Source organism: Pristiophorus japonicus, chromosome 8 (genome assembly GCF_044704955.1).
Source record: "Pristiophorus japonicus isolate sPriJap1 chromosome 8, sPriJap1.hap1, whole genome shotgun sequence".
In the NCBI taxonomy this organism is placed as follows: Eukaryota; Metazoa; Chordata; class Chondrichthyes; family Pristiophoridae; genus Pristiophorus; species Pristiophorus japonicus.
This window is the reverse complement of record NC_091984.1, coordinates 160265367-160278581: the sequence shown is the minus strand read 5'-3', so window position 1 is coordinate 160278581 and position 13215 is coordinate 160265367. Positions and strand designations below refer to the sequence as shown.

The 13215-nt window shown below is 53.2% G+C and overlaps 1 protein-coding gene across 1 annotated transcript in view; it reads left to right on the top strand.

Annotated features, from left to right (window-relative positions):
* Positions 1–13215, top strand: part of LOC139268785 (2-5A-dependent ribonuclease-like) — a 52338-nt gene that overhangs the window by 36348 nt on the left and 2775 nt on the right. The window contains exons 5-6 of the mRNA XM_070887477.1: positions 2048–2180; positions 6423–6559. Of these exons, the coding sequence (XP_070743578.1) occupies positions 2048–2180; positions 6423–6559 (270 nt within the window). The remainder of the gene's footprint in view (positions 1–2047; positions 2181–6422; positions 6560–13215) is intronic.

Sequence of the window (13215 nt, the reverse complement as noted above, 5' to 3'; positions counted from 1 at the left end):
GGACACAGATTATTATTGCAGGCTGTTGGACAATCAAGCATTCCTTGTTCGGTATAACAGAACCATCTGTATAGTAAAGCTTTCTCTACTCCAACTGTGTCAGCCTTGGTTCAATGGTCGCCTTTGAGTCAGAAGGTTGTGGGTTCAAGTCCCACTTCAGGGACTTGAACACATAAATCTAGGCTGACACTCCAGTGCAGTGCTGAGGGAGCGCTGCACTGTTAAAGGTGCTGTCTTTCAGATGATACGTTAAACCGAGCAGGTAGGCGTAAAAGATCCCATGGCACTATTTCAAAGAAGAGCAGGGGAGTTCTCCCCGGTGTCCTGGCCAATATTTACCCCTCAACCAACATTACAAAAACAGATTATCTGGTCATCATCACATTGCTGTTTGTGGGAACTTGCTGTGCACTAATTGGCTGCTGCATTTCCCACATTTCAACAGTGTCTGCACTCTAAAAGTACTTAATTGGTTGCAAAGCGCTTTGGCACGTCATGTAGTTGTGAAAGCCTTTCTTTTTTGGAGGCGTTCTTGACGAAATGCCTTGGACTGGATTTTCAGATGGAGAATTTTTCCGGTGGTAATGGCGGCAGGGCGGTAAAGTTTACACCGGGAAATGGTTTGCGTCTGCAGCCACAAAATTCAACAACTGGGCCCCAGTGTGGGGTGGAGCAGTAAGTGAGGTGTTGTACACCTCTCTTAGGCCGGCTGAGCATGCGAAAATCCTGAGCTAAACAGCCGGCCTGGGAGTACTCTAAGAGAGACCTGGAGAGAATAAAAAACACCAATACAACGCCCACACCACCACAACATAAATCGCTTTAAAAAAAAAGAAAAAACAAACACACTTACCCGAGGTGGACGTTACTTACCTCGCTGCTGCCGCTACAGGTCGGACTGCCCATCCCAGCAGGGGGGGGGGCTCTACATAGCGACACCGGTCGGGCAGGACTCAAAGATTGAGCCGGTGTCACAACCAGGGGTGTTGCACACTGGCTCACCTCTTCCGGGCCGTAATGCTCCGGCCCCCGGTGTAACCAGCCCCGAAAACCCCAGCGGGACGTTGGAAGCTGACCGCAAGTCTGGAAGAGCTCACCGCCGCCATTGCCGCCCCCTCCAGGGCAAAAACAGAGGCAAACAGGACCAGAAAATCCGGCCCTTTATACTTTTTAATAACAACAGTAACTTGCATTTACATCGATCCATTAATGTAGAAAATATCCCAAAGTACTTCACAGAGACACAATCAAAGACTTGCTGTCGGTCTCCTAAACCAGTATTGTGTTGAATTCATATTTTTCTCCATTTCTGTTTGAAAATTCTACACCTTTACAATTAGTATTAAACTGCACTGTACCTTTACTGAGGTACAGTTAGTATTAAACTGTATTGTACTTTAATTAAGGTACAGTTAGTATTAAACTACATTGTGCCTTTACTGAGATACAGTTAGTATTAAACTGCACTGTGCCTTTACTGAGGTACAGTTAGTATTAAACTCTATTGTACTTTAATTAAGGTACAGTTAGTATTAAACTACATTGTGCTTTTACTGAGATACAGTTAGTATTAAACTGCATTGTGCCTTTACTGAGATACAGTTAGTATTAATCTGCATTGTGCCTTTACTGAGGTACAGTTAATATTAAACTGCATTGTGCCTTTACTGAGATACAGTTAGTATTAATCTGCATTGTGCCTTTACTGAGATACAGTTAGTATTAATCTGCATTGTGCCTTTACTGAGATACAGTTAGTATTAAACTGCATTGTGCCTTTACTGAGGTACAGTTACTATTAAACTGCATTGTTTACTGAGATACAGTTAGTATTCAACTGCACTATTCCATTACTGAGTTACAGTTAGTATTAAACTGCACTGTATCTTTACTCACTAGGTTATTGGGGAACTGAAGTGAGCCAGATTTCTAACTTTGTTCTCAATCCATCAATACTGTGTCCATGTGACACAAGATGGTATCTGTTACTGGAGTTGTGTGTAACTGAGGTCACTCTGCATTAATCCACTTTTGGTGTTCACTCCAGAAAGAACCAGTTTGTCCAAAGCCTTGCCAATGAAGAGGATGTAACAAGACGGAAACAGGACAGTCTGCTAGTACAGATTCTGAATAAGACCAGTGAGAACGAGGAAAGATCATTTCACAACTGGAAAGAAAAGGTAGACCATCAAACCTGTACAAACACTGCTTTTCAGAGCTTTGAGATGCTGGCTTCTGATTGGTAGCATTTGTGTCTAACGGGAGTTAAATTCCATGAGGTAGCAGCTGCTAAAGCCCCCAGCAAAACATATGATGGGCTGGATTTTTGGCTGTGATGTTTTTGGGGCGGTAATGGTAGCGGGGCGGTAAAATTTGCGCCCTGGAACAGTTTGCGCCTCAGTCAGTAACATTGGACAGCTGGGCGCTGAGTCAGTGGGCTAAGGGGGGCCTTGGACACCTCTCTTGGGTGTTAGCACAGGAAACTCCCGAGCTAAAGAGCCGGGCAGGGAGCGCTCTGAGAGTCACCTGGCGGGAATAAAAAAACTCTGAAAAAAAACCCCACAAAAACATTCCCAAAACATTGCCCACGCCATCATAACACAAATCGCAAACAAAATTAAAAGAAAAAACGAATCAAACTTACCTTCGGAGTCCATTACTTACCTCTCCGCTATCGGTATCATTGGACCGCCCTGATTTCCCAGGCGTGCACTGTGGGGTGCGCTGCGGGGTGGATGGGTCAGGCAAGAGTCACAACTCGTACTGGTGCCACAGCCAAGGGCGTTGCATACCGGTGCAGCACTCCTGGACGGTGCTGCTCTGCACCGTCGTAAAACTGGACCCAGGGATCCCTGCGGGGCGTTTTAGGCTGACCGCCCGGACACAACACCTCACCGTCCCCATTCCGTTGCTCCGTGACGAAAAACGGAACGGAGAGGAGCTGAAAATCTGGGGGAGCAAAGGGTGGAAAGTCATTAAGGGAGAAGTGCAATTTGTTCAAATGGAGCCGCCTGTAAGCATAAGAGAAGTACAGGTTGGTGTAGGGTTGCTAATTCGGCAGGGTGTATTCCTAGAAGTTTCATCACATGACCTCCTGATCATACAGCCTTTTCCCCAACTCCAATATTCCTGTAACTAATAAATTAAATGCAAAGGGGTCGAAATTCGGTTGTTTAGCGCCAAAGAGTGCCGCTAAACACCTCCCCCCCCCCCCGAGCGCCGCGCTGTCAGCTCCTGCCGCGAACTTCAGTGAAGGTTTAGCGGGGGCGCTGACAGTTTGCGCTGCGCTCACTAGCCCCACCCACTGGGTGACATCACAGAGTGTGCAACGCCCCCGTAGCCCCGTGTTTGCCAAATTTAGTCTTTCACCTGCGGTAGGGCCTGCCGCTGAGACCAGCAGGGGAAAGCAGTCGGTCCAGCGATGATCCCGGGGCGATATCGTCCACCGTGCAAGGTAAGTGGTGAAACTTCAGTTTTTAAACTTCTATATATTTGTTGCAGCAGTGGGGAAGTGTGGGTGGGGTTTGTTGAAATTTTCACCAGGATTTTTTTTCATCTTCAAGCGCGAGCGGCAAAAATTTGAGTAGGCCTCCTGCGCTATCACTTCGTTAGCGCCTGAAGAACAGTGTGGAACACTTCTCTTAGCGCTTCACTCTCCTCTTGGGGCTGTAAACATTGCCCGCGCTAAAGGTGGCACCGTCACCGCCTCAAAGTGGGCAACACCAAATTTCTAGCCCAAAAAAGTCTTTCAAGTCTTTCTTCAAACAAAATCATCGCGGAATCGAGGAAGACTTGCTTCCACTCTAAAAATGGGTCCTTAGGTGGCTGAACAGTCCAATTCAAGAACCACAGTCCCTATCACAGGTGGGACAGATAGTCGTTGAGGGTAAGGGAGGGTGGGACAGGTTTGCCGCTCGCTCTTTCCGCTGCTTGCGCTTGTTTTCTGCATGCTCTCGGCGATGAGACTCGAGGTGCTCAGCGCCCTCCCAGATGCACTTCCTCCACTTAAGGCGGTCTTGGGCCAGGGACTCCCAGGTGTCAGTGGATATGTCGCACTTTATCAGGGCGGCTTTGAGGGTGCCCTTGTAACGTTTCCTCTTTCCACCTTTGGCTCGTTTGCCGTGAAGGAGTTCCGAGTAGAGCTTTGGGAGTCGCGTTTCTGGCATGTGAACAATGTGGCCTGCCCAGCGGAGCTGATCAAGTGTGGTCAGTGCTTCAATGCTGGGGATGTTGGCCTGGTTGAGGACGCTAATGTTGGTGCGTCTGTCCTCCCAGGGTATTTGTAGGATCTTGCGGAGACATCATCGGTGGTATTTCTCCAGCGACTTGAGGTGTCTACTGTACATGGTCTATGTCTCTGAGCCATACAGGAGGGCGGGTATTACTGCAGCCTTGTAGACCATGAGCTTGGTGGCAGACTTGAGGGCCTGGTCTTCAAACATTCTTTTCCTCAGGCTGCACTGGCGCACTGGAGACAGTGTTGAATCTCATCGTCAAATGTTTGCTCTTGTTGATAAGAGGCTCCCGAGGTATGGGAAATGGTCCACGTTGTCCAGGGCCTTGCCATGGATCTTGATTACTGTGTGGCGATGACAGACTGGTGGAATACCTTTGTCTTACGAATGTTTAGCGTAAGGCCCATGCTTTCGTACGCCTCAGTAAATATGTTGACTATGACTTGGAGTTCGGCCACTGTATGTGCACAGACGCAGGCATCGTCCGTGTACTGTAGCTCGACAATAGGTTGGGGTGGTCTTAGACCTGGCCTGGAGACGGCGAAGGTTGAACAGTTTCCCACTGGTTCTGTAGTTTAGTTCCACTCCAGCAGGGAGCTTGTTGACTGCAAGGTGGAGCATGGCAGCGAGGAAGATTGAGAAGAGGGTTAGGGCAATGATGCAGCCCTGTTTGACCCCGGTCCGGACGTGGATTAGATCTGTAATGGATTAATTGGTAAGGATCACGGCCTGCATGTCGTCGTGGAGCAGCGGAGGATGATGATGAACTTTTGGGGGCATCCGAAACGGAGGAGGACGCTCCATAGACCCTCGCGGTTGACAGTGTCAAAGTCCTTTGTAAGGTCGAAGGAGGCCATGTATAAGGTGCTGTACCCTGCATTTTTCTTGCAGCTGTCGCAATGTAAAAATCATGTCCGTTGTGCCCCATAGGGAGCTAAATCCGCACTGTATTCAAAGTAACTGAGAAAAAAGCGCACCATTTCTTTATCCCAGGTTACTTGCTGCTGTCAGACGGAGATGATTAATGTGCCGATGAGGATAAACACCAGCACGGATTGGTTGGGCAAACAGCCTGTTTCCACCTTGTAGTTTCTATGAAATGCGACGTCAATATGATGAGTTTTATTATTCACTAAATCCACTAGTGACGGCAGCACAAAACACAAATTACTGGAAAACTGGACTTGAGGCTCTGAAAGGACTTAAATCTGGATCTAACAGCGAATGACTGTGGTCTGAGGATAAATGAGTACTTTGGAGATATGGAGAATAGCCAATTGGGAGTATTTGTTACAAAACCTTCTCTCAGCAGATTAAGTAATGTGAGCTGGAGTCCATGAAGGGGTAGATTGTACATGGGCAGGGGAAAGAGATTACATTGGGGTAGGGTCCATGATAGGATAGATTGTACATGGGCTGGGGAAGGAGATTACATTGGGGTAGGGTCCATGGGGTCGATTGTACATGGGCTGGGGAAGGAGATTACATTAGGGTAGGGTCCATGATAGGATAGATTGTACATGGGCTTGGGAAGGAGATTACATTAGGGTAGGGTCCATGATAGGATAGATTGTACATGGGCTGGGGAAGGAGATTACATTGGGGTAGGGTCCATGATAGGGTAGATTGTACATGGGCTGGGGAAGGAGATTACATTGGGGTAGGGTCCATGGGGTAGATTGTACATGGGCTGGGGAAGGAGATTACATTGGGGTGGGGTCCATGGGGTAGATTGTACATGGGCTGGGGAAGGAGATTACATTGGGGTAGGGTCCATGGAATAGATTGTACATGGGCTGGGGAAGGAGATTACATTGGGGTGGGGTCCATGGGGTAGATTGTACATGGGCTGGGGAAGGAGATTACATTGGGGTAGGGTCCATGATGGGATGGTCGGTAAAGGCAGTGTTAGGACCAGACATTAGCTGATCTCAGTGACGGTGGAGCGATACATCTCAAGGAAGGGGTTGGGGGGGATGGAAATTGTCACAAGGACCAGTGGTGCCATTGGGAACAGTGCCTCCTCTCTGATGGAGGCCATAGCAAACAAGCAAGACCCAACACCCTGGGCTGGAGGAGGAAGGACACGCACAACAGGAGGCTGCAGCAGGAATGTGATCGCAGAAGGAAAACAAAGTGAATTACATTTTCTTTTTAACAAAAACTCTGATATTCCTTTAACTTTAGATCGATCGCGACGTCCTAAACAACATGAAAATGGGGCAAAGCAAGAAAGTGAATGAGAACGCGTACAACAACACCACCAGTGACCTCCTGAAATTCATCAGAAACCTGAGCCAGCATTTTAATGAAAAGCCTGAAGAGTATGTGAATTTGGTGCCAATATTTCCCTTTCTGTTTTGTAATATTTAGTGTAGATTTAAAGCAAAATGAAGCGCCAACTGTTCCCCTTTTCTGCCCCACTAAAAGCCCCTAATGAGGTGCAGATGATGCGGTACAATTGTCCTTGGCTGGGTTCTGTTCCACACGGCTGGTCAACAACGGAGGGCAGCAGAGGCCAGACTGGTCTCACTGGGGCCCACTGCCCAGCAGAAGGTTCACTAGATCAATCCCTGGGCTGACAGGGTTGTCCTTTGAGGAGATCGGGCCTGTACTCTCTGGAGTTTAGAAGAATGAGAGGTGATCTCATTGAAACAAATAACATTTTTAGAGGGCTTGACAAGGTATGGCAGTGTCAGCTCGAGGGGCCGTGTGACTGACTCCTGCTCCTATTTCTCATGTTCTTATGTAGGAGTCACTGAAGTTATGCCAAATGCTCCTTTTTCTGCCAAAAGCCCAGGTCCACGCAGGATTGAATATATTCGTCACAAGGTTCCCCCCACTCAAGTACAAAGTTGATGTAGGATAGATGATCCTTCTATCACCTCAGAACTCCAATCTATCTCCATTACAGCCTTGGCTCCCTTAATTTACTGACACGACTATACTCATTGTTTCTCTGAACATCCTTGTTGTTCCTAAACTATAAGATACCTGAACCTATAAGATTTTTCTCCTTCCTGCATTTTTCACATGCTTCATCATCATAATCATAGGCAGACCCTTGGAATCGAGGAAGACTTGCTTCCACTCTAAGAATGAGTCCTTCGCTGGCTGAACAGTCCAATAAGAGAACCACAGTCCCTGTCACAGGTGGGACAGTCATTGAGGGAAAGAGTGGGTGGGACAGGTTTGCCACACGCTCTTTCCACTGCCTGCGCTTGATTTCTGCATGCTCTCGGCGATGAGGCTCGAGGTGCTCAGCGCCCTCCCAGATGCACTTCCTCCACTTAAGATGGTCTTTGGTCAGGGACTCCAAGGTGTCAGTGGGGATGTTGCACTTTATCAAGGAGGCTTTGAGGGTGTCCTTGTAACGTTTCCTCTGTCCACCTTTGGCTCATTTGCTGTCAAGGAGTTCCAAGTAGCGCACTTGCTTTGGGAGTCTCATATTTAAATGAACACGTTGCAGTATCTTCTACTCTATGTCACTGTTTCTCAGGTCCTCCGAACTATGGACCTCTGTTAATTGTGAACATTTTCACTTCCTCTGATAATCAACAGGCTTTTAAACCTCAACCTGATCGCCACAGGGCAGTGTGTGTGCAGGGCTCCCCTGATAACCCAATCCCCACCGGGCAGTGTGTGCGGAGCAGGGCTCCCCTGATAACCCAATCCCCACAGGGCAGAGTGTGTGCGGGCCAGGGCTCCCCCGATAACCCAATTCCCACAGGGCATTGTGAGTGTGTGTGCGTGGCGGGGCTACCCTGATAATCCAATCGCCACAGGGCAGTGTGTGTGCGTGGCAGGACACCCCTGATAACCCAATCGCCACAGGGCAGTGTGGGTGCGGGGCTCCCCGATAACCCAATCCCCGCAGGGCAGTGTGTGTGCATGGTGGGGCTCCCGTGATAACCCAATCCCCACAGGGCAGTGTGTGTGCGGGGCTCCCCTGATAACCCAATCCCCGCAGGGCAGTGTGGGTGCGGGGCGGGGCTCCCCTGATAATCTAATCCCCACAGGGCACTGTATGCAGGGCTCGGCTCCACTGATAATCCAATCCCCACAGGGCAGTGTGTGTGCATGGCAGGACACCCCTGATAACCCAAGCCCCACAGGGCAGTGTGGGTGTGGGGCTCCCCGATAACCCAATCCCCGCAGGGCAGTGTGTGTGCATGGCGGGGCTCCCGTGATAACCCAATCCCCACAGGGCAGTGTGTGTGCGGGGCTCCCCTGATAACACAATCCCCGCAGGGCAGAGTGTGTGCGGGGCTCCCCTGATAACCCAATCCCCACAGGGCAGTGTGTGCGGGGCGGGGCTCCCCTGATAATCCAGTCCCCACAGGGCAGTATCTGCAGGGCAGGGCTCCCCTGATAACACAATCCCCACAGGGCAATGTGCGTGCGGGGCTCCCTGATAACCCAATCCCCACAGGGTAGTGTGTGTGCAGAGCAGAGCTCCCCTGATAACCGAATCCCCACAGGGCAGTGTGTGTGCGGGGCGGGGCTCCCCTGATAACCCAATCCCCACAGGGCTGTGTTTGCGGGGCTCTCCTGATAACCCAATCCCCACAGGGCAGTGTCTTCAGGGCGGGGCTCCCCTGATAACCCAATCCCCACAGGGCAGTGTCTGCAGGGCGGGGCTCCCCTGATAATCCAATCCCCACAGGGCAGTGTGTGCAGGACTCCTCTGATAACCCAATCCCCACAGGGCAATGTTTGCGGGACTCCTCTGATAACCCAATCCTCACAGGGCAGTGTGTGTGCGGGGTGGGGCTCTCCTGATAACCGAATCTCCACAGGGCAGTGTGTGTGCGGGACGGGGCTCCCCTGATAACCCAATCCCCACAGGCCACTGTGTGCAGGGCGGGGCTCCCTTGATAATCCAATCCCAACAGGGCAGTGTGTGCGGGGCTCCCCTGATAACTCAACCCCCACAGGGCAGTATGTGTGGGACTCCTCTGATAACCCAATCCCCACAGGGCAGTGTATGTGCGGGGCGGGGTTCCCCTAGTAATCCAATTTTTATAGGGCAGTGTTTGCGGGGCTCTCCTGATAACCCAATCCCCACAGGGCAGTGTTTGCGGGGCTCCCCTGAGAACACAATCCCCACAGGGCAGTGCCTGCAGGGCGGGGCTCCCCTGATAACACAATCCCCACAGGGCAGAGTGTGTGTGGGGCTCCCCTGGTAATCCAATCCCCACAGGGCAGTGCCTGCAGGGCGGGGCTCCCCTGATAACCCAATCCCCACAGGGCAGTGTGTGGTTCCCCTGATAATCCAATCCCCACAGGGCAGTGTGTGCGGGGCTCCCCTGATAACCCAAACCCCACAGGGCAGTGTGTGCGGGGCTCGTCTGATAACCCAAACCCCACAGGGCAGTGTGTGGTTCCCCTGATAATCCAATCCCCACTTAGCAGTGTGTGCGAAGCTCCCCAGATAACCCAATCCCCACAGGGCAGTGTGTGGTTCCCCTGATAATCCAATCCCCACAGGGCAGTGTGTGCGGGGCTCCCCTGATAACCCAAACCCCACAGGGCAGTGTGTGCGGGGCTCCCCTGATAACCCAATCCCCACAGGGCAGTGTGTGCGGGGCTCCCCTGATAATCCAATCCCCACAGGGCAGTGTATGCGGGGCTCCCCTGATAACCCAAACCCCACAGGGCAGTGTGTGCGGGGCTCCCCTGATAACCCAATCCCCACAGGGCAAAGTGTGCGGGGCTCCCCTGATAACCCAAACCCCACAGGGCAGTGTGTGCGGGGCTCCCCTGATAATCCAAACCCCACAGGGCAGTGTGTGCGGGGCTCCCCTGATAACCCAAACCCCACAGGGCAGTGTGTGCGGGGCTCCCCTGATAATCCAAACCCCACAGGGCAGTGTGTGCGGGGCTCGTCTGATAACCCAATCCCCACAGGGCAGTGTGTGCGGGGCTCGTCTGATAACCCAAACCCCACAGGGCAGAGTGTGTGCGAAGCTCCCCAGATAACCCAATCCCCACAGGGCAGTATGTGGTTCCCCGATAATCCAATCCCCACAGGGCAGTGTGTGGTTCCCCTGATAATCCAATCCCCACAGGGCAGTGTGTGGTTCCCCTGATAACCCAATCCCCACAGGGCAGTGTGTGGTTCCCCTGATAATCCAATCCCCACAGGGCAGTGTGTGCGGGGCTCCCCTGATAACCCAAACCCCACAGGGCAGTGTGTGCGGGGCTCCCCTGATAATCCAATCCCCACAGGGCAGTGTGTGCGGGGCTCCCCTGATAACCCAAACCCCACAGGGCAGAGTGTGTGCGAAGCTCCCCAGATAACCCAATCCCCACAGGGCAGTATGTGGTTCCCCTGATAATCCAATCCCCACAGGGCAGTGTGTGGTTCCCCTGATAATCCAATCCCCACAGGGCAGTGTGTGGTTCCCCTGATAACCCAATCCCCACAGGGCAGTGTGTGGTTCCCCTGATAATCCAATCCCCACAGGGCAGTGTGTGCGGGGCTCCCCTGATAACACAAACCCCACAGGGCAGTGTGTGCGGGGCTCCCCTGATAATCCAATCCCCACAGGGCAGTGTGTGCGGGGCTCCCCTGATAACCCAAACCCCACAGGGCAGTGTGTGCGGGGCTCCCCTGATAACCCAATCCCCACAGGGCAGTGCCTGCAGGGCGGGGCTCCCCTGATAACCCAATCCCCACAGGGCAGTGTGTGGTTCCCCTGATAATCCAATCCCCACAGGGCAGTGTGTGCGGGGCTCCCCTGATAACCCAAACCCCACAGGGCAGTGTGTGCGGGGCTCGTCTGATAACCCAAACCCCACAGGGCAGTGTGTGGTTCCCCTGATAATCCAATCCCCACTTAGCAGTGTGTGCGAAGCTCCCCAGATAACCCAATCCCCACAGGGCAGTGTGTGGTTCCCCTGATAATCCAATCCCCACAGGGCAGTGTGTGCGGGGCTCCCCTGATAACCCAAACCCCACAGGGCAGTGTGCGCGGGGCTCCCCTGATAACCCAATCCCCACAGGGCAGTGTGTGCGGGGCTCCCCTGATAATCCAATCCCCACAGGGCAGTGTGTGCGGGGCTCCCCTGATAACCCAAACCCCACAGGGCAGAGTGTGTGCGAAGCTCCCCAGATAACCCAATCCCCACAGGGCAGTATGTGGTTCCCCTGATAATCCAATCCCCACAGGGCAGTGTGTGGTTCCCCTGATAATCCAATCCCCACAGGGCAGTGTGTGGTTCCCCTGATAACCCAATCCCCACAGGGCAGTGTGTGGTTCCCCTGATAATCCAATCCCCACAGGGCAGTGTGTGCGGGGCTCCCCTGATAACACAAACCCCACAGGGCAGTGTGTGCGGGGCTCCCCTGATAATCCAATCCCCACAGGGCAGTGTGTGCGGGGCTCCCCTGATAACCCAAACCCCACAGGGCAGTGTGTGCGGGGCTCCCCTGATAACCCAATCCCCACAGGGCAGTGCCTGCAGGGCGGGGCTCCCCTGATAACCCAATCCCCACAGGGCAGTGTGTGGTTCCCCTGATAATCCAATCCCCACAGGGCAGTGTGTGCGGGGCTCCCCTGATAACCCAAACCCCACAGGGCAGTGTGTGCGGGGCTCGTCTGATAACCCAAACCCCACAGGGCAGTGTGTGGTTCCCCTGATAATCCAATCCCCACTTAGCAGTGTGTGCGAAGCTCCCCAGATAACCCAATCCCCACAGGGCAGTGTGTGGTTCCCCTGATAATCCAATCCCCACAGGGCAGTGTGTGCGGGGCTCCCCTGATAACCCAAACCCCACAGGGCAGTGTGCGCGGGGCTCCCCTGATAACCCAATCCCCACAGGGCAGTGTGTGCGGGGCTCCCCTGATAATCCAATCCCCACAGGGCAGTGTATGCGGGGCTCCCCTGATAACCCAAACCCCACAGGGCAGTGTGTGCGGGGCTCCCCTGATAACCCAATCCCCACAGGGCAAAGTGTGCGGGGCTCCCCTGATAACCCAAACCCCACAGGGCAGTGTGTGCGGGGCTCCCCTGATAATCCAAACCCCACAGGGCAGTGTGTGCGGGGCTCCCCTGATAACCCAAACCCCACAGGGCAGAGTGTGTGCGAAGCTCCCCAGATAACCCAATCCCCACAGGGCAGTATGTGGTTCCCCTGATAATCCAATCCCCACAGGGCAGTGTGTGGTTCCCCTGATAATCCAATCCCCACAGGGCAGTGTGTGGTTCCCCTGATAACCCAATCCCCACAGGGCAGTGTGTGGTTCCCCTGATAATCCAATCCCCACAGGGCAGTGTGTGCGGGGCTCCCCTGATAACACAAACCCCACAGGGCAGTGTGTGCGGGGCTCCCCTGATAATCCAATCCCCACAGGGCAGTGTGTGCGGGGCTCCCCTGATAACCCAAACCCCACAGGGCAGTGTGTGCGGGGCTCCCCTGATAACCCAATCCCCACAGGGCAGTGCCTGCAGGGCGGGGCTCCCCTGATAACCCAATCCCCACAGGGCAGTGTGTGGTTCCCCTGATAATCCAATCCCCACAGGGCAGTGTGTGCGGGGCTCCCCTGATAACCCAAACCCCACAGGGCAGTGTGTGCGCGGCTCGTCTGATAACCCAAACCCCACAGGGCAGTGTGTGGTTCCCCTGATAATCCAATCCCCACTTAGCAGTGTGTGCGAAGCTCCCCAGATAACCCAATCCCCACAGGGCAGTGTGTGGTTCCCCTGATAATCCAATCCCCACAGGGCAGTGTATGCGGGGCTCCCCTGATAACCCAAACCCCACAGGGCAGTGTGCGCGGGGCTCCCCTGATAACCCAATCCCCACAGGGCAGTGTGTGCGGGGCTCCCCTGATAATCCAATCCCCACAGGGCAGTGTATGCGGGGCTCCCCTGATAACCCAAACCCCACAGGGCAGTGTGTGCGGGGCTCCCCTGATAACCCAATCCCCACAGGGCAAAGTGTGCGGGGCTCCCCTGATAACCCAAACCCCAC